Source organism: Oncorhynchus gorbuscha, linkage group LG04 (assembly GCF_021184085.1).
Source record: "Oncorhynchus gorbuscha isolate QuinsamMale2020 ecotype Even-year linkage group LG04, OgorEven_v1.0, whole genome shotgun sequence".
In the NCBI taxonomy this organism is placed as follows: Eukaryota; Metazoa; Chordata; class Actinopteri; order Salmoniformes; family Salmonidae; genus Oncorhynchus; species Oncorhynchus gorbuscha.
In genome coordinates, this window is record NC_060176.1 from 38,814,140 (window position 1) to 38,841,006 (window position 26,867).

Sequence of the window (26,867 nt, forward strand, 5' to 3'; positions counted from 1 at the left end):
AAGCGTTCTATTATAAAGGCTGTCATGGCTAATTGCAAATTAGTGTATTGTTTTTTTTCTCAAGACCTAAGTGTCATTTGCAGTAGGTCTAGGCAACGAAGAACATTGGATTGCTTTCTTTACATTTTTTTTTAGCTGTGAGGTTCACATTAACCACTTTTTATTTTACACACAGAGACTGATCATGTAGATCATATTCTTTGTTTTCTAATTAGTTAAAACATGCATTTCCCCCTAGCAGGGATTTATTTTGGCATGTTTCAGTGCAAAAAAACAAAGTGTCACCTTTTTGGGCCCTCAGCATTTTGTATCCCTGAAATTGTTTAATATTATAATTATTTACAAATCGATACTTGGGAGTCAAAATAATATTGCGATATGTAACTACATCGATTCCCCCCATGGAATGAGATGTTCTCTATGAAGAAGATGAGGGCGAAGTGAGTGGGGGAAAGACAAGTGATTCTAACTGGCATGGTTTAAGGTTGCGTTAAGGGCAATGTACAGATTTAGATTTAAGATCTGTAGTCTGACTTCAATGACTTCAATGACAGCAGATAAACTAAACATCTAAGCAGTGGAAAGCGTAATTGACATGCAAGAGATGGAGAGCGATTGAAGGAGGGTAGACTGAAAAAGGGTTTATAGGAAGCAGAAAGGTTTGTGTATTTGTTGGTGTGTATGTGCATGCACGTATGTGTGTAGGCTAAAGTATCATCCTGCTGGGCAGTGCAGGATAGACTCGTGTTTGGTATTCAGCGGGGCACCTCGCTCCAGAGACATGTTGACAGGGAGTTTCAAGCAACTGCTGCTTAAAAACAAAACGCAGGAAGTTGCCTGGCCAGGCATCCACTCACTGGCTGTAGGTAGAGCAGGGGTAGCAGAAGAAGAATAGAGGGAGTGGGGTAGCGAGTGGAGAGAGTGTGACACACCAGGCAGCCTGCAATGTAACCCCACTGTGTGAATAGGTTGGTCTGATCGACCAGTTATTACTAGTCTGCTCTGGCAGGTGACATCGATGATTTGATAAATTGGCATATAAAAGGGATTCTTGTCAATTGAATGTCTTGTAATTCAAGGTTTAGAATTGAAATACAGTGACAACACACCCTCCTATACAACTACAACAACCAACAGTATCCAACACACTTCCAAAACTACTACTGTGTCCTTTTTCTGAATGATGATGAATTTGCCATTAACCATGATTCCCTAGTTACCAGGTAGAAACTCACATTCAGTTCCAACTGATGAAAGCTAAATGGTCAGTAGCTGTTATTTAAATTGAACCTTTATTTAACTAGGCAAGATGGTTAAGAACAAATTCTTATTTACAATGATGGCCTACCGGGGAACTGTTCAGGGGCAGAACGACAGATTATTACCTTGTCAGCTCGGGGATTCTATCCAGAAACCTTTCGGTTACTGGCCCAACGCTCTAACCACTAGGCTACCCGCCGTTATCATCAGGTCCCATCAGTTTCTGGTCCATACACAAATTTTATACCCATTTCCTTTGGCCTTTTTGTACCAGTCCTGAAACTGTGTTCCTGACACACGCGCATACACATAAACAAACACTGCATTATAAAGGAACTACCACAGTTTTCTCTAGGCCGGTGGGGGTAATTTGTGTCACCACTGAAGGTATTTGACATCCCCTTCTCTCGTCCATTGTTATTCCTCTCTCATTTGTGAACCATATCTTAATGACATTATTGTGGTCCTTCTGTAGCTCAGTTGGTAGAGCATGGCGTTTGTAACGCCAGGATAGTGGGTTCGATCCCCGGGACCACCCATACGTAGAATGTATGCACACATGACTGTAAGTCGCTTTGGATAAAAGCGTCTGCTAAATGGCATATATTATTATTATTATATTATGTAATGTCACCATTTCCTGACGACCAGGAAGGGGTGTGTGTGTGTGCTGCAAGTAAATTAGTCTGTGTGTTGATGAAAGACCTGGCCCTGTTCATTTTGACCGATTCATCTCTCATCTGTGACTTTATCACATCATAAACTTCATAAAAGGATAGAGATATACTATCATATTATCTCTATTGGCTGTTATCCTGGCCTGACCATTTCCTTTTAACTGCTTTTGCTCTCTTGACTTTGCAGTATGGAGACTATGACCCCAATGTCCACAAACTAGGCTTTCTGGCTAAAGAGGAACTCTTACCAAAGAGGGTGAGTGACTGCCATTAGTCTTTTAGCTGCAATACATAAGCACCATCGTAGTAACCTTGTAGTTTTAATTTCTGCCAGAAATGGTAAGGACATTATCAATGACGGTAATAACGTTACCGTCATTGGCGCAGTGGCTTGACCACTGGCGCTGTGGTTAAGGGCGCTGTACTGCAGCGCCAGCTGTGCCATCAGAGACTCTGGGTTCGCGCCCAGGCTCTGTCGTAACCGGCCGCCACCGGGAGGTCCGTGGGGCGACGCACAATTGGCCTAGCGTCGTCCGGGTTAGGGAGGGCTTGGCCGGTAGGGATGTCCTTGTCTCATCGCGTACCAGCGACTCCTGTGGCGGGCCGGGCGCAGTGCGCGCTAACCAAGGTTGCCAGACGGTGTTTCCTCCGACACATTGGTGCGGCTGGCTTCCGGGTTGGATTCGCGCTGTGTTAAGAAGCAGTGCGGCTTGGTTGGGTTGTGTATCGGAGGACGCATGACTTTCAACCTTCGTCTCTCCCGAGCCCGTACGGGAGTTGTAGCGATGAGACAAGATAGTAGCTACTAAAACAATTGTATACCACGAAATTGGGGAGAAAAAGTGGTAAACATTTTTTTTTTTTTTTAATAACGTTTTCCTTGGATTTCCTGGAACACATGTACAAAACACGTTTCTGTTATTGTACTGCATATATTTTGTATAAACGTTTGAGTGATTGTTGTGACTTACCTATCCTCTGTTCTTTAGGTGATCAACCTTTACCAAATGACAGCAGAGATGTGGGAGGAGAGAATCACTTCTTGTTATGCTGAGCATAGAGGGAGGACAAGGTAAGGCTGCAATGTCATATACAGTGCCTTGCGAAAGTATTCGGCCCCCTTGAACTTTACGACCTTTTTCCACATTTCAGGCTTCAAACAAAGATATAAAACTGTATTTATTTGTGAAAAATCAACAACAAGTGGGACACAATCATGAAGTGGAACGACATTTATTGGATATTTCAAACTTTTTTAACAAATCAAAAACTGAACAATTGGCCGTGCAAAATTATTCAGCCCCCTTAAGTTAATACTTTGTAGCGCCACCTTTTGCTGCGATTACAGCTGTAAGTCGCTTGGGGTATGTCTCTATCAGTTTTGCACATCGAGAGACTGAAATTCTTTCCCATTCCTCCTTGCAAAACAACTCGAGATCAGTGAGGTTGGATGGAGAGCATTTGTGAACAGCAGTTTTCAGTTCTTTCCACAGATTCGATTGGATTCAGGTCTGGACTTTGACTTGGCCATTCTAACACCTGGATATGTTTATTTTTGAACCATTCCATTGTAGATTTTGCTTTATGTTTTGGATCATTGTCTTGTTGGAAGACAAATCTCCATCCCAGTCTCAGGTCTTTTGCAGACTCCATCAGGTTTTCTTCCAGAATGTATTTGGCTCCATCCATCTTCCCATCAATTTTAACCATCTTCCCTGTCCCTGCTGAAGAAAAGCAGGCCCAAACCATGATGCTGCCACCACCATGTTTGACAGTGGGGATGGTGTGTTCAAGGTGATGAGCTGTGTTGCTTTTACGCCAAACATAACGTTTTGCATTGTTGCCAATTCCACATGTTTGGTGTGTCTCCCAGGTGGCTTGTGGCAAACTTAAAACAACACTTTTTATTGATATCTTTAAGAAATGGCTTTCTTCTTGCCACTCTTCCATAATTTGTGCAATATACGACTGATTGTTGTCCTATGGACAGAGTGTCCCACCTCAGCTGTAGATCTCTGCAGTTCATCCAGAGTGATCATGGGCCTCTTGGCTGCATCTGTGATCAGTCTTCTCCTTGTATGAGCTGAAAGTTTAGAGGGACGGCCAGGTCTTGGTAGATTTGCAGTGGTCTGATACTCCTTCCATTTCAATATTATCGCTTGCACAGTGCTCCTTGGGACGTTAAAAGCTTGGGAAATCTTTTTGTATCCAAATCCGGCTTTAAACTTCTTCACAACAGTATCTCGGACCTGCCTGGTGTGTTTCTTGTTCTTCATGATGCTCTCTGCGCTTTTAACGGACTTCTGAGACTATCACAGTGCAGGTGCATTTATACGGAGACTTGATTACACACAGGTGGATTGTATTTATCATCATTAGTCATTTAGGTCAACATTGGATCATTCAGAGATCCTCACTGATCTTCTGGAGAGAGTTTGCTGCACTGAAAGTAAAGGGGCTGAATAATTTTGCACGCCCAATTTTTCAGTTTTTCATTTTAAAAAAAAGTTTGAAATATCCAATAAATGTTGTTCCACTTCATGATTGTGTCCCACTTGTTGTTGATTCTTCACAAAGAAATACAGTTTTATATCTTTGTTTGAAGCCTGAAATGTGGCAAAAGGTCGCAAAGTTCAAGGGGGCCGAATACTTTCGCAAGGCACTGTACCTGTCTAGGAATAAAGGGTCTGTCTTCACTGATTCCCTATGACAGTTTCCAGTGCTTAGGAGTTTTTTCCTCCCTTGCTTAGAAAGGCAGACATGAAAATGCACTTGTGGATCTACCCTCTTGCTTGTATTTGCCAGCCACATCAAAAGAACATCAGATAAAAGTGAAACGAGTGTCAATGTTGTGTTTTTTGTCAAAGCATGCAAATGTTGTTTCTTGCTAGAGATGACCCAGAAGAAGAGTCAGGTCTGACAACCTAGAAGGAGAAAAAAACGAATTAATTAACTTTCATCACGACATTACAACGTAACTGGCTGTTTGAAGTTGCAGCAGAATATGTTTATCTGCCTAAACCACATAGTGTGACTTCAAGTGCATTCAGGGAATTACTCTCTACGTTAGTGTGAAACCCCCTGCTGATGTTGAATCAGGTGTGCTTGTGCCGGGCTACAGTAAAAATGTGTACTGTTAGGGGTACTGGAGTTGGGAACCACTGCTCTATTACACGTGATGATGCATGAGTTAGAAAGAGGTCTCTCTCTCATTGACACATGTTGTTCTGATCTCGTCTTCTCTTCTCCTGACACAGGGAAGATGCTGAGATGGAGTACTTAAAAATAGCTCAGGACCTGGAGATGTACGGCATCAATTACTTTCCCATCAGGGTGAGCCTGAACCTTTTCTGCTTGTTTCCAATCAAAGAGAGAGGTGTTAAACCCATACAATAAGCCCATAGAAACATTAGAAGCGTTAAGCTCATGGAAAGTTATGATCAACATCATCCTGGATGATGCATCTATCAGTAAGGCAATAAAAAGCTATTATCCTCAAATGAAGAAATAAGATGAAAGTTGAATCCTATATTAATTTGTACTTCAGGAGGTTGTAGTATAAAATATCTGGATCCTAATATAGTGGGATTGATTTAAGCTTTATAAAAGTAATCTCGGCACCGAGAACCAAATCTAACAGTCTGTCATGAGTGACTAATAAGAAAAGTGACCATGGTTTACTGCAGTATTACTACTTCATCATGATGTTCTTTAAAGGGATAATCCACCCCAAACAGTGTTAAATTACACTTTGTGGGAAAAAATGTGGGGATGTTTAATTTTGTCATTACAACAACATGTAGCAACATGTGGAAATCTGTTGTAGCTCAAGTCTACTACAAAACCCACAATGCAATGCTCTATTTGGGCTTGCTAGCTAGCTAGCAAATGTAGTTACACACAATAATACCAGTCAATATCAGTATATGAAGTACACTGAACATAAATATAAATGTCATTAGTAAAAATAAGAGCCAGAAATTTTAAAATGTGTCTTACATTTTTTTGCACAAATTTGTTTACATCCCAGTTAGTGAGCATTTCTCCTTTGCCAAGATAATCCATCCACCTGACAGGTGTGGCATATCAAGAAGCTGATTAAACATGATCTTTACACAGGTGCACCTTGTGCTGGGGACAATAAAACACCACTCTGAAATGTGCATTTTGTCACACACACATTGCCACAGATGTCTCAAGTTCTGAGGGAATGTGCAATTGGCATGCTGACTGCAGGAATGTCCACCAGAGCCGTTGCCAGCGACTTAATGTGAATTTCTCTACCGTAAGCCACCTCCAATATCGTTTTTAGAGAATTACATCCAACCTGTCTCACAATCACAGATCACATGTAACCATACCAGCCCAGGACCTCCATCTCCGGTTCCTTCATGTCTGAAAGCAGCCACTTGATTCAACTGTGGGTTTGCTCAACTGAAGAATGTCTACACAAACTGTCAGAAACCGTCTCAGGGAAGCTCATCTACGTGCTTGTAGTCACCAAGGTCTTGACCTGACAATAGAGATACCGTGATGAAATACTGAGGCCTATTGTCGTGCCATTCATCCACCGCCGTCACCTCATGTTTCAGCATGATAACGCACGGCACCATGTTGTGAGGATCTGTACACAATTCCTGGGAGCTGAAAATGTCTCAGTTCTTCCATGGCCTGCATACTCACCAGACATTGAGCATGTTTGGATCGATGCGTACGACAGTGTGTTCCAGTTCCTGCCAATATCCAACAACTTCGCAGCCATTGAAGAGGAATGGGACAACAATCCACAGGCCACAATCAACAGCCTGATCAACTCTGTGAAGGAGATGCATGAGGCAAATGGTAGTCACACCAGATTCGGATTAGTTTTCTGATCCATGCCCCTACTTATTTTTTTTAAGGTGTGTGACCAACAGATCAATCAATCAAATGTATTTATAAAGTCCTTTTTACATCAGCCAATGTCAGAAGGTGCTATACAGAAACCCAGCCTAAAACCCCAAACAGCGAGCAATGCAGATGTTGAAGCACGCATATCTGTGTTCCCATTCATGTGAAATCCATAGATTAGGGCCTCATGAATTTATTTAAATTGACTGATTTCCTTATATGAACTGTAACTCAGTAAAATCTTTGAAATTGTTGTATTTTCTATTTTTTTTCAGTGTAGAAACGTAACATGCAAACAATTTCAAAGATTTTACTGAAACATGGGACCAGCAGTTTACATGTTGCATTTATATTTTTGTTCAGTGTTGCAAGCTAGCTATAAAATCACTTAAACAAACTGCACTATCAATTTAGGAATCTATCAGAGTTTTCAACTTGCAGTTTGCTCTGACCAGAGCGATTGCAGTATGTTGCTATGGCGAGAGGGGCCCTTTCCCACGTTTCCCACAGACACACAGGGTGCATTGCTAGATGGTGCATTGCTAGATGGTACTTGAAGGAGAAACTAAGTTGAATAAATGCATACACTGTTTAGATTGAGCACATCTAAGCAAAATATATACTTTGTCATGACGATAAACTGATGGATGTGTTCCAGAAAGGTATGACCATACAATTTATTGGTTGATTTGGCGATCTTTTGTATTTTACCCACTAATAGTACATAGGCTTTCATCAAATTGACAGGAGTATCATCATTTTTATTTCTGTGGGTCGATTATCCCATTTAATATGGAATCAATTTCTCTCTTGAAGTGAGATAATATAGCCTACTGCAGTGATCAATGTCTACTCTAAAAGACCGAGGCATTCTAAGTACCACATCAAACTTTCTCAACATGAGTAATTCATGTAGATTAAGATGAACGGTACCTTGTATCTATCAGAGTACTGAATTAGAGCTGGGAAGATAAACTGAATATTATCTACACTTATCGCAGGCATTTTGCTGATATTGTTCATTATGATGAGTAGCCTTTGAAATGAAATTAAATACGTTTGCTAATATGGGTGATTGTTAATGGGACAATTTGATGTCTACAACCGTCAAACTAGAAGTAGAAGTAGTAGTTTATAATTTTAAAAAATTATTATCCTTTGAACTTTAGGGTTTTCCCCGAAAAAAAAAAATGTTGGTCGACTAAAAGTCGTCAGCTTAAAGTTTACAGTTTGATGAAATAAGATAAATGCCTTGAGGGTGCCAGAGATCTAGATAACCAGAAGGAAAAAGCCTTAACTTGACTTAACTATTCTCCTGAAGTTGCTGTTAATAGGCTACTCATGTGGAATGCCAATTTATGTGGAATGCCAATTTATCTTACCATTTCAATCGATCTGCGTGCCAATTGTGGTTTTCATATACACATTTTCATGAAACAGTTTAATTTAACGTCTTTATATCTATCTTTGTCATGTGGTTAATTCAAATTATATCTAAATAAACTATACAAACCTACAAAGTAAATTCTATTGCCTTTGCCAACTATGTAAAAATAGCCTACATGAAGCCAACAAATAATAACCATACAGGTTATTATTCAACATTAACAGGAGTACTCCAAACAAAAGACAATGACTAAATTGAGAACTCATCAATCAAATGTATTTAAAGCCCTCTTTACATGAGCTGATGTCACAAAGTGCTGTACAGAAACCCCAAACAATGCAGATGTTGAAGCACGGTGGCTAGGAAAAACTCCCTAGTAAGGCAGGAACCAGGCTCTGAGGGGTGGCCAGTCCTCTTCTGGCTGTGCTGGGTGGAGATCAAATCAAATTATTTAACTAGGCAAGTCAGTTAAGAACAAATTCTTATTTTCAATGACAGCCTAGGAACAGTGCCTGCCTTGTTCAGGGGTAGATGACAGATTTGTCAGCTCTGGGATTTGATCCTGCAACCTTTTGGTTACAAGTTCAATGCTCTAACCACTAGGCTACCCGGCCGCCCCAATATACGATGAGTAATGTAGGGTATGTAAACATTATATAAAGTGGCATTGTTTAAAGTGGCTAGTGATACATTTATTACATCAATTTTTCCATTATCAAAGTGGCTAGAGTTGAGTCAGTATGTTGGCAGCAGCCACTGAATGTTAGTGTTGGCTGTTTAACAGTCTGATGGCCTTGAGATAGAAGCTGTTTTCCAGTCCCTCGGTCCCCGCTTTGATGCACCTGTACTGACCTCGCCTTCTGGATGATAGCAGGGTGAACAGGCAGTGGCTCGGGTGGTTGTTGTCCTTGATGATCTTTTTGGCCTTCCTGTGACATTGGTTGCTGTAGGTGTCCTGGAGGGCAGGTAGTTTGTCCCCGGTGATGCGTTGCGCAGACCTCACTACCCTCTGGAGAGCCTTATGGTTGTGGGCGGAGCAGTTGCCGTACCAGTCGGTGATACAGCCCTACAGGATGCTCTCAGTTGTGCATCTGTAAAAGTTTGAGTGTTTTTGGTGACCGAATTTCTTCAGCCTTGAAGAGGCGATGCTGCGCCTTCTTCACCACGCTGTCTGTGTGCGTGGACCATTTCAGTTTGTCTGTGATGTGTACGCCGAGGAATTTAAAACTTTCCACCTTCTCCACTACTGTCCCGTCGATGTGGATAGGGGGCTGCTCTCTCTGCTGTTTCTTGAAGTCCATGATCATCTCCTTTGTTTTGTTGACATTGAGTGTGAGGTTATTTTCCTGACACCACACTCCGAGGGCCCTCACCTCCTCCTTGTAGGCCGTCTCGTCGTTGTTGGTAATCAAGCCTACCACTGTAGTGTCGTCTGCAAACTTGATGATTGAGTTGGAGGCATGCATGGCCACGCAGTCGTGGGTGAACAGGAAGTACAGGAGAGGGCTGAGAACACACCCTTGTGGGGCCCGTGTTGAGGATCAACAGGGTGGAGATGTTGTTACCTACCCTCACCACCTGGGGGCGGCCCGTCAGGAAGTCCAGGATCCAGTTGCACAGGGTGGGGTCGAGACCCAGGGTCTCGAGCTTAATGACGAGTTTGGAGGGTACTATGGTGTTAAATGCTGAGCTGTAATCGATGAACAGCATTCTTACATAGGTATTCCTCTTGTCCAGATGGGTTAGGGCAGTGTGATTGTGATTGCGTTGTCTGTGGACCTATTGGGGCGGTAAGCAAATTGGAGTGGGTCTAGGATGTCAGGTAGGGTGGAAGTGTTATGGTCTTTGACTTTTCTCTCAAAGCACTTCATGATGATGGAAGTGAGTGACACGGGGTGGTAGTCATTTAGCTCAGTTACCTTAGCTTTCTTGGGAACAGGAACAATGGTGGCCCTTTTGAAGCATGTGGGAACAGCAGACAGGGATAAGGATTGATTGAATATGTCCGTAAACACACCAGCCAGCTGGTCTGCGAAGAGAATTCCCTTGGTAGATAATGAGGTCTGCATTTGATTGTGAGGAATAACAGTACATGGCCAAGATGTTCAAACGTTCATAGATGACCAGCATGGTTGGATAATAATAATCAGTGGTTGTAGAGGGTGCAACCTCAGGAGTAAATGTCAGTTGGCTTTTCATAGCCGATCATTCAGAGTTAGAGACAGCAGGTGCTGTAGAGGGAGAGAGTGTCGAAAACAGCAGGTCCGGTACAAGGTAGCATGTCCGGTGAACAGGTCAGGGTTTCATAGCCACAGGCAGAACAGTTGAAACTGGAGCAGCAGCACAACCAAGTGGACTGGGGACAACAAGGAGTCATCAGGCCAGGTAGTCCTGAGGCATGGTCCTAGGGCTCAGGTCCTCTGAGAAAAAGAGAGAGAGGAGCATACTTAAATTCACCCAGGACACCGGATAAGACAGGATAAATACTCCAGATATAACAGACTGACCCTAGCCCCCGACACAAATTATTGCAGCATAAATACTGGGGGCTGACCGGAGGGGTTGAGAAACTGTGGCCCCATCTGACTAGAACCCCGGACAGGGCCAAACAGGCAGGATATAACCCACCCACTTTTCCAAAGCACAACCCCACACCACTAAAGGGATATTCAACCACCAATTTACTACACTACAAATCGGAAGGATAGGTTGGAGAACGTCCATGTAATGCTTCTTAGGTTAGCAGTAAAATCTTAATCAGCCCTAGCCTTAACAGGAAATCAGTGTAGAGGCTAGCACTGGAGTAATATGGTATTTTTTGGTGCTAGTCAAGATTCTAGCAGCAGTGTTTAGCACCAACTGAAGTTTATTTAGTGCTTTATCCGGGTAGCCGGAAAGTAGAATATTGCAGTAGTCTAACCTAGAAGTGACAAAAGCATGGATTATTTTTTCTGCATAATTTTTGGACAGAGTTCCTGATTTTTGCAATGTTACGTAGATGCGGAAAAGCTGTCCTTGAAACAGTCTTGATATGTTCATCAAAAGAGAGATTAGGGTCCAGAGTAACGCAGAGGTCCTTCAGTTTTATTTGAGACGAATGTACAACCATCAAGATTGTCAGATCCAACAGAAGATCTCTTTGTTTCTTAGCATCTCTGTTTTGTCCGAGTTTAAAAGTAAAACATTTACCGCCATCCACTTGCTTACGTCTGAAACACAGGCTTCCAGGGAGGGGCAATTTTGGGGCTTCACCTTGTTTCATCGAAATGTACAGCTGTGTATTGTCCGCATGGCAGTGAAAGTTAACATTATGTTTCCGAATGACATCACCAAGAGGTAAAATATATAGTGAAAACACTAGTGGTCCTTAAACGGAACCTTGAGGAACACTTGATATTTACAGTTGATTTGTCAGAGGACATACCATCCAGAGACAAACATATCTTTACATCGATAAGATCTAAACCAGGCCAGAATTTGTCCGTGTAGACCAGTTTGGGTTTCCAATCTCTACATAAGAATGTGGTGATCGATGGTATCAAAAGCAGCACTAAGGTCTAGGAGCATGAGGACATATGCAGAGACTTGGTCTGACGCCATTTAAAGGTAATTTACCACCTTCACGTGTGCAGTCTCACTGCTATGATGGGGTCTAAAACCAGACCGAAGCATTTCATATACATTGTTTGTCTTCAGGAAGGCAGTGAGTTGCCGTGCAACAGCTTTTTCAAAACTTTCAGAGGAATGGGAGATAGTTTTTTATATTTTCTGGGTTAAGGTTTGGCTTTTTCAAGAGACACTTTATTAATGCCACTTTTAGTGAGTTTGGTACACATCCGGTGTATATGGAGCCATTTATTATGTTTGACATAGGAGGGCCAAGCACAGGAAGCAGTTCGTTCAGTAGTTTAGTTGGAATAGGGTCCAGTATGCAGCTTGAAGGTTTAGAGGCCATGATTATTTTCATCAATGTGTCAAGGGATATAGTACTCAAAAACTTGAGTGTCTCCCTTGATTCTAGGTCCTGGCAATGTTGTGCAGGCTCAGGACAATTGAGCTTTGGAGAAATACGAGGATTTAAGAGGAGTCCGTAATTTGCTTTCTAATGATCATGATCTTTTCGTCAAAGAAGTTCACAAATTTATCACAGCTAAAGTGAAAGCCATACTCTCTCCGGGAATGCTGCTTTTTTGCTAGCTTTGCGACAGTATCAAAAATACATTTAGGTTCTTATTCTCCTCAATTAAGTTGGAAAAATAGGATGATTGAGCAGCATAAATGGGATGAAATAAGCTTGTTTCTCAGAAGTTTAGCATAGGTTGTGCACTCTGCAAACAATGTGTCCACTCTGACAATGATAACGGGAAGTCTGGAATAATATTGAATGCATTAACAGAAATGACTGTAACCATAGTAACACATTGTAGATTAGGAATTAACGGTAAATGTACTACTGGGAATTGATATACACTAACAATCAAACGCAAATAACACAATGAAGTTATGAAACAATAAATGTGCACAAATTGGCGGGAGAGAGCGCATTCTGGAGTAAGAAGGGCATTGTGCATCTGAGTGCATGGTCAATCCGACATCTGCATTGGCCATGGAGCATTTATGGTGGTATGGCCTCAGCAGAAGTCAGGGCATTCATACTTCTTGCGCTTCGTTGAGCAGTGCAGAGCTGTTGTCAAGGAAGTGAGTTTGTGTTTCTACCGTCAACCAATCATGTCAATGTGGAGCTATACAGAGTTGTTACAAAATTTGGGAGTCTTGTGGCGATGCGGTACGGAGTTCGATTTGGCTTCTCGAGACTCTGCAATTGCATCACACCCTCCATATGGAGCCGAATTTTCGGATCAAGCATAAATCCGCTTTTAGTCTAGGCCTCCACAATGGATTAGTTCACTGAGATGGGCACAAATAAATACACACATATAGTGTGTTGAGCAGTAACACAATCTCGGTCGACTAACAGACTAAAGATCAAACAATCGACCAGTCGACTAATTGGTGTCAGCCCTAAACACATCATTCTATTTATCGTTATTGCATCAATTTATTGCAATCTGGATTTTTTTTCCATATTGCCCAGCTCTATAATTAATTGAGTTTCCAGCAGTGGAGGCTCCTGAGGGGAGGACAGCTCATAATAATAGCTGGAACGGAGCGATTGGAATGGCATCAAACACATGGTAACCCTGTGTTTGATGCATTTGATACCGTTCTACTCCAGTCATTACCACAAGCTCTTTCTCCCGAATTATGGTGCCACCAACCTCCTGTGGTTGCCAGGCTGTGCCACTGCCACTACTGCCTGTCGGATAGATAGACACGAGTGTAGAACAGTCAACAAAGAAAGTAGAGCAGGCAACAAAGAGCACTACTTTGTAACGCCGCTGGTATTTATTAGCGTAAAGGAGAGTAATGAATTGTCTGTCAGAAAGACAAACACACTAGAGAAGTCTGGTAATCTCACAGCTACTGAGGGCTTTGTTTCCTCTTCTCATTCACCACCCAAAACTTCCTGGAAAATAGTGGAAAGTGTTACTAAGTCACTGATTTGGACTATCCTTGTTAAATAAATTAAATGTTCTTTATTAGGGTCATTGTAAGTAATTTGTTCTTAACTGACTTGCCTAGTTAAATAAAAGGATACATAAAAATAGGGTGTGTGGGTAACTTTCTTTGTTTCATACTCGCTTTCTTCATTAGTCACTCTGTTCTTTTATTTCCCCCAGAACAAGAAGGGAACAGATCTCCTGCTGGGAGTGGATGCCTTGGGTCTACATATCTACGATCCAGACAACAAGTTAACCCCCAAATGTTCCTTCCCCTGGAATGAGATTCGCAACATCTCCTACAGCGACAGAGAGGTACTGGATCGTTACTCCTACAGCCTCTGAAATTGGACCAGGATTGGGATTAGTTCCATTTCAATCCAGTCAACTCAGGAATGAAACAGAAATTCAAATTTTTTACTTTCTGAGTTGACTGAATTTAAATGGAATTGACCCCAACCCTGAATCGAACAAGTCTGTTTTTACAGTTTGTGTAATTTCTTACTTTGAGGTTTTAATGTGTCTTGTCAACTTTCTGGTTAAGTTTGCCATAAAGCCTCTGGACAAGAAAACAGACGTGTTCAAGTTCAACTCCTCCAAGTTGAAGGTTAACAAGTTGGTGAGTACAGTGATGACAACGAAACATGTTTTTTTGTTGTTGTTGACTGTATTATGTGAGAGCTAGATTCTTGCTTTTAAAGGCCCAGTGCTTGATTTTGAAACTTGATTTCCTGTCTTTTCTACACTGAATGTACAAAACTCTTTCCATGACATAGCTTTCACCTGGATTCACCTGGTCAGTCTATCCCTTATTGATGTCACATGTTAAATACACTTCAATCAGTGTAGATGAAGGGGAGTATTTTTAAGCCTTGAGACATGGATTGTGTATTTGTGCCATTGAGGGTGATTTGGCAAGCCAAAATATTTAAGTGCCTTTGAACAGGGTATGGTAGTAGGTGTGAGGTGCACTGGTTCGTGTCAAGAACTGCAACGCTGCTGAGTTTCACGCTCAACAGTTTCTTGTGTGTATCAAGAATGATCCACCACCCAAAGGATATCCAGCCAATTTGATATCAAGCCAACTTGTGGGATGCGTTGGAGTCAATATGGGCCAGCATCCCTGTTAAACGCTTATGACACCTTGTAGAGTCCATGCCCTGATGAATTGAGGCTGTTCTGAGGGCAAACTCAAATGCAACTCAATATTAGGAAGGTGTTCATAATGCTTTGTACAACTCAGTTTATATTTCCACACTATAATAGACCAATACGAAAGAATAGACCAATACGAAAGAATTTCCAACCTCTCTGCCAATAACAGACAGTTTTCAGTTTCCCCATCCCCATCCATGCCACTCTCTTGCTTGAGAAATGTATTTTTGCTAAGAAGCATTTAAAACATTTTAATTTTTTTTTATTCAAAACAATCACAGTAAGGTACTTTGTTGTTACCCAGAAATTATTTGATATTGAGATGAAAATGGCTGCATCGGACCTTGAAGTGTACTTAAACTCACCTAATTGTCTCTAGATCCTGCAGCTGTGCATGGGGAACCATGACCTGTTCTTGCGGAGGAGGAGGGTGGACTCTCTAGAGGTGCAACAGATGAAGGCCCAGGCCCGAGAGGAGAGGGCCAGGAAACGGGTATGAGCAATGGAGGCTGAGTCGTTGGAAGAGACATGGTGGTTTACCACCCCTACGGTCTCTGTGCTCCTCTTTCTGCCCTTACAGCTGCAGCTTTTGTCCCCCTTGTTCCTCATTACCTCTGTCCTCTGTCTCTTTGTGATCCTGACTATGTCCCTCTCGGTCAAACCTGTAACCTGCTCATGCCCCCGCCCCCGCCTCTCTCTGTCTGTGTCTAGGTGGAGAGGCAGCGGTTAGAGAGGGAGAAGCACCTGAGAGAGGTGGCAGAGAGAGCCAGGGACGATCTGGAAAGGAGACTGATACAGCTACAGGATGAAGCCCACATGGCCAATGACGCTCTGGTAAGAACAGTGAGGTGTTCCTTTTTTTTAAACCTAGTGGGGTGTTCCTAGACCCAGACACATCTCAATAATAAATAGATGTTTTACTTGGAAAGGGGATGGTTTACCCAGGAATTTTGGGTCCTGATGCTTAAAGATTGTTAGTCAAAATAATGTAGTTTTTGTAATTGTTCTGTTATGACAAAACATGTGGTTAATGATTTGTGTGTCTTACTCTCTTTCCCTCCCTTCCTCTTACTGCTTTCAGATGAGACAGCAGGCCGACGTAGCTGCTTTATGAATGTTTGTGAACTGCATATGAAATGCTTATGAAGGCCTTGTCTCTTTCCATCCCTCTATGTAGCTGCATAGTGGGGAGACAGCAGACCAGCTGAGGAGGAGGCTAAACTGCTTTACAAATGTTTATTAACTTCTATGAACATGTTATGTCTGTTTCTGTCCCCCTCTCTAGCTTCGTTCTGAGGAGACAGCAGATCTCCTGGCTGAGAAGGCCCAGATAGCTGAGGAGGAAGCGACGCTGCTGTCCCAGAAGGCTAGTGAGGCCGAGGCCGAAATGCAGCGTATCAAGGTGACAGCCATCCGCTCAGAGGAGGAGAGGAGAATGATGGAGCAGAAGATGCTGGAGGCGGAGATGATGGCCCTCAAGATGGCTGATGAGTCCGAGAGGAGGTGAGTCGAATGGATGGTCCCGTGTGCCTCAGTTGGTAGAGAATGGCCCTTGCAATGCCGGAGTTGTGGGCTCAATTCCTATGGGGGACCAGTATGAAAATGTATGCACTCACTACTCTGGATAAGAGCGTCTGCTAAATTACAAAATTGTAAAGTAAAATAAAATGTTTCTCAACTTCAATTTATTTTCTTTGGGTGAAAAATAGCACAACAAGATGTGCATTGGATGTAGAGAACAACCAATATGGGCTTTTAACCTCTAGTGACACCCCATCCCGGATCCGGGAGCGTAATCATCGACTGACAGTAATTAGCATAACGCAACGGACATAAATATTACTAGAAAATATTCCTATTCATGAAAATCACAAGTGAAATATATTGAGACACAGCTTAGCCTTTTGTTAATCACCCTGTCATCTCACATTTTCAAAATATGCTTTACAGCCAAAGCAAGACAAGCATTTGCGTAAGTTTATCGATAGCCTAGCATAGCATTATGTCCAGCTAGCAGCAGGTAACTTGGTCATGAAAATCAGAAAAGCAATTAAATTAAATCGTTTACCTTTGATGAGCTTTGGATGTTTTCACTCACGAGACTCCCAGTTAGATAGCCAATGTTCCTTTTTTTCCAAAAATATTATTTTTGTAGGCGAAATAGCTCCGTTTGTTATTCACGTTTGGCTGAGAAATCGACCGGAAATTGCGGTCACGAAAACGCCGAAAAATATTCCAAATTAGCTGCATAATATCGACAGAAACATGGCAAACGTTGTTTAATATCAATCCTCAAGGTGTTTTTCAAATATCTATTCGATAATATATCCACCTGGACAATTGGTTTTTCAGTAGGACCGATTGGAAAAATGGCTACCTCTGTATTTTACGCGAGAATCACTCTGAGAGCCAACAGGTGACCACTTACACAATGTAGCCGCTTACAGGTATTCTTCAACATAAATGCGTAAACTACGTCACAATGCTGTTGACACCTTGGGGAATACGTAGAAAAAGTAATCTGGTTGATAGCCCATTCACTGCTCAAAAGGGACGCATTGGAACGCAGAGCTTTCAAAACTGGAGGCACTTCCAGATTGGATTTTTCTCAGGCTTTCGCCTGCAATATCAGTTCTGTTATTCTCACAGACAATATTTTTACAGTTTTGGAAACTTTAGAGTGTTTTCTATCCTAAGCTGTCAATTATATGCATATTCTAGCATCTTGTCCTGACAAAATATCCTGTTTACTTTGGGTACGTTATTTTTCCAAAAATGAAAATACTGCCCCTAGTCACCACAGGTTTTAAGGGCAGGTACTGATTTTAGGGGACAAGTGGGCCAATGGCAGATATTTTATGATGATAATAAATATAATTACATTTAAACATTTCAATGGTACATTTTTCCAGAGACAGACATGTATGCATTAACAAGTCAATAATACAACCAATTTTGGTTGCATTAATAAATCAATAATTACAACCCATTTTGACTTTTTTTTTAAACAATGTAACAACATATTGGTAAATCTCATGGTAAACTGGGTAAATCAAGGTGGCATGGGCCTACTCACAATACAGGTGAATTCATATTCAATGCAGGTCGTTTTGGCTTATTTCAGTCTATGGGGCTACAGATGACAAATAATCGGTGTTCCTTTTAATTTGGGACCATGTTAGGCCTACTGATCAACACTTTAGAGGAAAACTAAGTCACTTCTGTGAAAGAGAAAAGACACCACTTGTTAATCTTGTAGCCAGGCATTTTGGCTCAGCAAGGGAAAGTTGTGGATAATCAGCTTTGAAATTAGTATATTTAGCATTATTAGCTTTCAGTTTTAGGGTATTGAACTGATGTTAACGTCATAACAATGAAAGTTGGCTTTATGAATGCTGAATTTTGTTAACCTAGCTAGTTAGCAAGCAAGCTACCGGTATGTTGCTTTGTGAAGTGCTGCAGCCTGTATGGACATTGTTTTGCTTAACAGCAGTGTTGTGTTCGAGATCACCTAAAGACTGATTCAAGACCAGAGCAAATCGAGTCTGAGTGAAGACCGGAGGGGGACAAGGGGTCCGTGACCAAAAAAATGTGTCCAATTCAAGACTGCGCTGGCAATTTAGTCAAATCACCATAAGAGTTCAAAATGTATAGTATTTATGTGTTCATATTTCAGAAATGTTTTTTTGTAATGGTTGTTTTTGTATTACGATTGGGAGCTACTGGCTTATTATGTCAGAGTTTATGGACTGCTTGTCCTTTATCATCATGTTGTGTGTGACTGCTATCTTTCCATTGCCCATATGTAGTGGTGCCTGGAGAAGTGGGTATACTCAAATTAACAAAAAGTTCTCAAACGGCCAGCCCAGCGAAGGATTTCAGTGTTTTCCTTTTTTTTGAAAACCCCTATAGATTTTTCAGATTTTCATTCAAAACAAAACCAATGAAAAAAAAAGTGGGTATATACGGCTTATACCTGCATATAGCCTCAACTACACCACTGGCCCTTTGCGTTTTATAAAAGGCACTCCTACATGAGTGCGCTGGTGTTAGTTGCTGTCTTCAGAATCAAGAACATGAAGGCCTATAGGTTCGCCACTGCGCTAATGTGTATAATAGATATAAAGGCTGTTAAGATAATGTTTCAAGAAAGGAGAGTATATATTTGGCCTGGTAAGTGGTTTTATGCGCTGATTAAATGGAAGCTGATTGATATTTTTACTCACTGTCCGAGACGGAGTCAAGATCGAGTACAAATGTATCCGACACAGACAAGACCGAGACTCTCAATATGTGGTCTCGAGACTGGACTCGAGTACAACACTGCCTAACAGTAAATTAATTCATACTTTCTACATTCTATTGGGCATTATTAAAGTGTGCTACATCTATATTCATCATGAGTGGGTAGCTGGGCAAGCAGCCCAGAGGTTCCTCGAGGACAGGCTAACTAGCAATGAGTTGCTCCGGAGGAGCTCTGCAGGAGTTTCACAGGAGGCAAGTGCGCTGGCACTATAAAGGGGAGATCAGCTGTGCCAATACTCAGGGGCCGAATGGCTAATACGGCCATAAATATCGGCCCGACCGATTATTGGTCATCTAATTGGATCCCCCAAAAAATGAAAAGAAAAACAAAGTTGAACACATGCTTTCAATGTGGTGCTCAATGGTAAAACAGTTTAAAGTTTAGCCAGACTTTTGTTGTGAAGTTAGATTAAGTTTAAATTTGAGTGTTTTGTTGTGATACGAGCAGGGCGGAGCTTAGCTTTCACTCTCATCAGTGCAAGGCATAGCCAGCCTCCCCCCTCTTTCAGAACATCAGCTGACGGGATTTGGGAGAAGGAGAAATGGGGAAGGCTTGGGCGAGTTGCTGTGGGGGGTGCAGTGCTGTTGACCGGGGTAGGGGTAGCCAGGTGGAAAGCATGGCCAGCCATAGAAAAATGCTTGTTGAAATTCACAATTATAGTGGATTTATCAGTGGTGACAGTGTTTCCTATCTTCAGTGCAGTGGGCAGCTGGGAGGAGGTGTTCTTATTCTCCATGGACTTTACAGTGTCCCAGAACTTTGAGTTTGTGTTGCAGGAAGCTAGCCTTTGCTTGAAAAAGCTAGCCTTGGCTTTTCTAACTGCCTGTGTATATTGGTTTCTAGCTTCCCTGAAAAGCTGCATATCACGGGGGCTGTTCGATGCTAATGCAGAATGCCATAGGATGTTTTTGTGTTGGTTAAGTGCAGTCAGGTCTGGGGTGAACCAAGGGCTATATCTGTTCCTGGTTCTACATTTCTTGAATGGGGCATGCTTATTTAAGATGGTTAGGAAGGCATTTAAAAAATAAAAATAACCAGGCATCCTCTACTGACGGGATGAGATCAATATCCTTCCAGGTTACCCCGGCCAGGTCGATTAGAAGGGCCTGCTCGCTGAAGTGTTTCAGAGAGCGTTTGACAGTGATGAGTGGAGGTCGGATGCAGGCAATGAGGCAGTGATCACTGAGATCTTGGTTGAAGACAGCATTACATTACATTTAAGTCATTTAGCAGACGCTCTTATCCAGAGCGACTTACAGAGGTGTATTTAGAGGGCAAGTTGGTTAGAATGATATATATGAGGGTGCCCGTGTTTACGGCTTTGGGGAGGTACCTGGTAGGTTCATTGATAATTTGTGTGAGATTGAGGGCATCAAGCTTAGATTGTAGGATGGCTGGGGTGTTAAGCATGTTCCAGTTTAGGTCGCCTAGCAGCACGAGCTCTGAAGATAGATGGGGGGCAATCAGTTCACATATGGTGTCCAGTGCACAGTTTGGGGCAGAGAGTGGTCTATAGCAGGCGGCAACAGTGAGAGACTTGTTTTTAGAGAGGTGGATTTTTAAAAGTAGAAGTTCAAATTGTTTGGGTACAGACCTGTATAATAGGACAGAACTCTGCAGGCTATCTTTGCAGTAGATTGCAACACCGCCCCCTTTGGCAGTTCTATCTTGTCTGAAAATGTTGTTAGGGATGAACATTTCAGAATTTTTGGTGGTCTTCCTAAGCCAGGATTCAGACACAGCTAGAACATCCGGTTTGGCAGAGTGTGCTAAAGCAGTGAATAAAACACACTTAGGGAGGAGGCTTCTAATGTTAACATGCATGAAACCAAGGCTATTTCGGTTACAGAAGTCATCAAAAGAGAGCGCCTGGGGAATAGGAGTGGAGCTAGGCACTGCAGGGCCTGTATTCACCTCTACATCACCAGAGGAAAAGAGGAGGAGTAGTAAAAGTGTACGGCTAAAAGCAATGAGAATTGGTCGTCTAGAACGTCTGGAACTGAGAGTTATTATTATTCGACCATGCTGGTCATTTATGAACATTTGAACATCTTCGCCATGTTCTGTTATAATCTCCACCCGGCACAGCCAGAAGAGGACTGGCCACCCCACATAGCCTGGTTCCTCTCTATGTTTCTTCCTAGGTTTTGTCCTTTCTAGGGGGGCCGACACAGCGAAGTTAACTTCTATCTTAGTACATACATTACACACTTTATTCTTACCTCCAGTAACAGTTTATTATAGTATAAACAATATACAGACAAGCGTTCATGTTTTATTTAAGCAATGGTTATTGTACTTATCAATGTTATGATGAGCATGCTGTTTGTTTCTGTTCCTCTCTCAATTCAATTCAAGGGCTTTATTGGCATGGGAAACATGTGTTAACATTGCCAAAGCAAGTGAGGTAGACAACATACAAAGTGAATATATAAGGTGAAAAACAACAAAAATGAACAGTAAACATTACACATACAGAAGTTTCAAAACAGTAAAGACATTACAAATGTCATATTATATATATATATATATATACAATGTACAAATAGTTAAAGGACACAAGATAAAATAAATAAGCATAAATATGGGTTGTATTTACATTTACATTTAACATTTAAGTCATTTAGCAGACGCTCTTATCCAGAGCGACTTACAAATTGGTGCATTCACCTTATGACATCCAGTGGAACAGCCACTTTACAATAGTGCATCTAAATATTTTAAGGGGGGGTGAGAAGGATTACTTTATCCTATCCTAAGTATTCCTTAAAGAGGTGGGGTTTCAGGTGTCTCCGGAAGGTGGTGATTGACTCCGCTGTCCTGGCGTCGTGAGGGAGTTTGTTCCACCATTGGGGAGCCAGAGCAGCGAACAGTTTTGACTGGGCTGAGCGGGAACTGTACCTCCTCAGTGGTAGGGTGACGAGCAGGCCAGAGGTGGATGAACGCAGTGCCCTTATTTGGGTGTAGGGCCTGATCAGAGCCTGGAGGTACTGAGGTGCCGTTCCCCTCACAGCTCCGTAGGCAAGCACCATGGTCTTGTAGCGTATGCGAGCTTCAACTGGAAGCCAGTGGAGAGAGCGGAGGAGCGGGGTGACGTGAGAGAACTTGGGAAGGTTGAACACTAGACGGGCTGCGGCGTTCTGGATGAGTTGTAGGGGTTTAATGGCACAGGCAGGGAGCCCAGCCAACAGCGAGTTGCAGTAATCCAGACGGGAGATGACAAGTGCCTGGATTAGGACCTGCGCCGCTTCCTGTGTGAGGCAGGGTCGTACTCTGCGGATGTTGTAGAGCATGAACCTACAGGAACGGGCCACCGCCTTGATGTTAGTTGAGAACGACAGGGTGTTGTCCAGGATCACGCCAAGGTTCTTAGCGCTCTGGGAGGAGGACACAATGGAGTTGTCAACCGTGATGGCGAGATCATGGAACGGGCAGTCCTTCCCCGGGAGGAAGAGCAGCTCCGTCTTGCCGAAGTTCAGCTTGAGGTGGTGATCCGTCATCCACACTGATATGTCTGCCAGACATGCAGAGATGCGATTCGCCACCTGGTCATCAGAAGGGGAAAGGAGAAGATTAATTGTGTGTCGTCTGCATAGCAATGATAGGAGAGACCATGTGAGGTTATGACAGAGCCAAGTGACTTGGTGTATAGCGAGAATAGGAGAGGGCCTAGAACAGAGCCCTGGGGGACACCAGTGGTGAGAGCGCGTGGTGAGGAGACAGATTCTCGCCACGCCACCTGGTAGGAGCGACCTGTCAGGTAGGACGCAATCCAAGCGTGGGCCGCGCCAGAGATGCCCAACTCGGAGAGGGTGGAGAGGAGGATCTGATGGTTCACAGTATCGAAGGCAGCCGATAGGTCTAGAAGGATGAGAGCAGAGGAGAGAGAGTTAGCTTTAGCGGTGCGGAGCGCCTCCGTGATACAGAGAAGAGCAGTCTCAGTTGAATGACTAGTCTTGAAACCTGACTGATTTGGATCAAGAAGGTCATTCTGAGAGAGATAGCGGGAGAGCTGACCAAGGACGGCACGTTCAAGAGTTTTGGAGAGAAAAGAAAGAAGGGATACTGGTCTGTAGTTGTTAACATCGGAGGGATCGAGTGTAGGTTTTTTCAGAAGGGGTGCAACTCTCGCTCTCTTGAAGACGGAAGGGACGTAGCCAGCGGTCAGGGATAAGTTGATGAGCGAGGTGAGGTATTTACAATGGTGTTTGTTCTTCACTAGTTGCCCTTTTCTCGTGGCAACAGGTCACAAATCTTGCTGCTGTGATGGCACACTGTGGAATTTAACCCAGTAGATATGGGAGTTTTTCAAAATTGGATTTGTTTTCGAATTCTTTGTGGATCTGTGTGATCTGGGGGAAATATGTATCTCTAATATGGTCATACATTGGGCAGGAGGTTAGGAAGTGCAGCTCAGTTTCCACCTCATTTTGTGGGCAGTGAGCACATAGCCTGTCTTCTCTTGAGAGCCATGTCTGCCTACGGCGGCCTTTCTCAATAGCAAGGCTATGCTCACTGAGTCTGTACATAGTCAAAGCTTTCCTTAATTTTGGGTCAGTCACGGTGGTCAGGTATGGTAGGTATCTCTGTGTAGGGCCAAATAGCATTCTAGTTTGCTCTGTTTTTTTGTTAATTCTTTCCAATGTGTTAAGTAATTATATTTTTGTTTTATTTTTGTTGTGCTGTTGTCCTGGGGCTCTGTAGGGTGTGTTTGTGTTTGTGAACAAAGCCCCAGGACCAGCTTGCTTAGGGGACTCTTCTCCAGGTTCATCTCTCTGTAGGTGATGGCTTTGTTATGGAAGGTTTGTCAATCGCTTCCTTTTAGGTGGTTGTAGAATTTAATGGCTCTTTTCTGGATTTTGATAATTAGTGGGTATCGGCCTAATTCTGCTCTGCATGCATTATTTGGTGTTTTACGTTGTACACGGAGGATATTTTTGCAGAATTCTGCGTGCAGAGTCTCAATTTGGTGTTTGTCCCATTTAGTGAAGTCTTGGTTGGTGAGCGGACCCCAGACCTCACAACCATAAAGGGCAATGGGCTCTATGACTGATTCAAGTATTTTTAGCCAAATCCTAATTGGTATGTTGAAATGTATGTTTCTTTTGATGGCATAGAATGCCCTTCTTGCCTTGTCTCTCAGATCGTTCACAGCTTTGTGGAAGTTACCTGTGGCGCTGATGTTTAGGCCAAGGTATGTATAGTTTTTTGTGTGCTCTAGGGCAACAGTGTCTAGATGGAATTTGAATTTGTGGTCCTGGTGACTGGACCTTTTTTGGAACACCATTATTTTGGTCTTACTGAGATTTACTGTCAGGGCCCAGGTCTGACAGAATCTGTGCATATGATCTAGGTGCTGCTGTAGGCCCTCCTTGGTTGGTGACAGAAGCACCAGATCATCAGCAAACAGCAGACATTTGACTTCGGATTCTAGCAGGGGGAGGCCGGGTGCTGCAGACTTTTCTAGTGCCCGCGCCAATTCGTTGATATATATGTTGAAGAGGGTGGGGCTTAAGCTGCATCCCTGTCTAACCCCATGACCCTGTGTGAAGAAATGTGTGTGTTTTTTGCCAATTTTAACCGCACACTTGTTGTTTGTGTACATGGGTTTTATAATGTCATATGTTTTACCCCCAACACCACTTTCCATCAGTTTGTATAGCAGACCCTCATGCCAGATTGAGTCGAAGGCTTTTTTGAAATCAACAAAGCATGAGAAGACTTTGCCTTTGTTTTGGTTTGTTTGGTTGTCAATTAGGGTGTGCAGGGTGAATACATGGTCTGTTGTACGGTAATTTGGTAAAAGCCAATTTGACATTTGCTCAGTACATTGTTTTCATTGAGGAAATGTACGAGTCTGCTGTTAATAATAATGCAGAGGAATTTCCCAAGGTTACTGTTGACACATATTCCACGGTAGTTATTGGGGTCAAATTTGTCTCCACTTTTGTGGATTGGGGTGATCAGTCCTTGGTTCCAAATATTGGGGAAGATGCCAGAGCTAAGTATGATGTTAAAGAGTTTTAGTATAGCCAATTGGAATTTGTTGTCTGTATATTTGATCATTTCATTGAGGATACCATCGACACCACAGGCCTTTTTGGGTTGGAGGGTTTTTATTTTGTCCTGTAACTCATTCAATGTAATTGGAGAATCCAGTGGGTTCTGGTAGTCTTTAATAGTTGATTCTAAGATCTGTATTTGATCATGTATATGTTTTGGCTCTTTGTTTTTTGTTATAGAACCAAAAAGATTGGAGAAGTGGTTTAGCCATACATCTCCATTTTGGATAGATAATTCTTCGTGTTGTTGTTTGTTTAGTGTTTTCCAATTTTCCCAGAAGTGGTTAGAGTCTATGGATTCTTCAATTACATTGAGCTGATTTCTGACATGCTGTTCCTTCTTTTTCCGTAGTGTATTTCTGTATTGTTTTAGTGATTCACCATAGTGAAGGTGTAGACTCAGGTTTTCCGGGTCTCTATGTTTTTGGTTGGACAGGTTTCTCAATTTCTTTCTTAGATTTTTGCATTCTTCATCAAACCATTTGTCATTATTGTTAATTTTCTTCGGTTTTCTATTTGAGATATTTAGATTTGATAGGGAAGCTGAGAGGTCAAATATACTGTTAAGATTTTCTACTGCCAAGTTTACACCTTCACTATTACAGTGGAACGTTTTACCCAGGAAATTGTCTAAAAGGGATTGAATTTGTTGTTGCCTAATTGTTTTTTGGTAGGTTTCCAAACTGTATTCCTTCCATCTATAGCATTTCTTAATGTTACTCAGTTCCTTTGGCTTTGATGCCTCATGATTGAGTATTGCTCTGTTTAAGTAGACTGTGATTTTGCTGTGGTCTGATAGGGGTGTTAGTGGACTGACTGTGAACGCTCTGAGAGATTCTGGGTTGAGGTCAGTGATAAAGTAGTCTACAGTACTACTGCCAAGAGATGAGCTATAGGTGTACCTACCATAGGAGTCCCCTCGAAGCCTACCGTTAACTATGTACATACCCAGCGTGCGACAAAGCTGCAGGAGTTGTGACCCGTTTTTGTTGGTTATGTTGTCATAGTTGTGCCTAGGGGGGCATATGTGGGAGGGGATGCTGTCACCTCCAGGCAGATGTTTGTCCCCTGTGTGCTGAGGGTGTCAGGTTCTTGTCCGGTTCTGGCATTTAGGTCACCACAGACTAGTACATGTCCCTGGGCCTGGAAAAGATTGATTTCGCCCTCCAGGATGGAGAAGCTGTCTTCATTAAAATATGGGGATTCTAGTGGGGGGATATAGGTAGCACACAGGAGGACATTTTTCTCTGTTAGGATAATTTCCTTTTGAATTTCTAGCCAAATGTAGAATGTTCCTGTTTTGATTAATTTAATGGAGTGAGTTAGGTCTGCTCTATACCAAATTAGCATACCCCCTGAGTCCCTTCCCTGTTTCACACCTGGTAGTTTGGTGGATGGGACTACCAGCTCTCTGTAACCTAGAGGGCAACCAGTGGGTCCATCTCCTCTATACCAGGTTTCTTGCAGGATGACAATGTCTGTATTACCGATTTCTTTGGTGAAGTCCGGGTTTCTGCTCTTTAGGCCAAAGGCAGATGACCTCAGGCCTTGGATATTCCAGGATAATAT

General features: G+C 42.5%; 1 protein-coding gene across 1 annotated transcript in view; it reads left to right on the forward strand.

The window, feature by feature from the left end:
* nf2a (NF2, moesin-ezrin-radixin like (MERLIN) tumor suppressor a) overlaps window positions 1-26,867 on the forward strand; it is a 71,808-nt gene that overhangs the window by 16,690 nt on the left and 28,251 nt on the right. Inside the window, exons 5-12 of the mRNA XM_046346755.1 lie at window positions 2,125-2,193; window positions 2,927-3,009; window positions 5,195-5,270; window positions 13,956-14,090; window positions 14,320-14,394; window positions 15,310-15,423; window positions 15,642-15,764; window positions 16,216-16,433. Coding sequence (XP_046202711.1) covers window positions 2,125-2,193; window positions 2,927-3,009; window positions 5,195-5,270; window positions 13,956-14,090; window positions 14,320-14,394; window positions 15,310-15,423; window positions 15,642-15,764; window positions 16,216-16,433 — 893 coding nt within the window. The remainder of the gene's footprint in view (window positions 1-2,124; window positions 2,194-2,926; window positions 3,010-5,194; window positions 5,271-13,955; window positions 14,091-14,319; window positions 14,395-15,309; window positions 15,424-15,641; window positions 15,765-16,215; window positions 16,434-26,867) is intronic.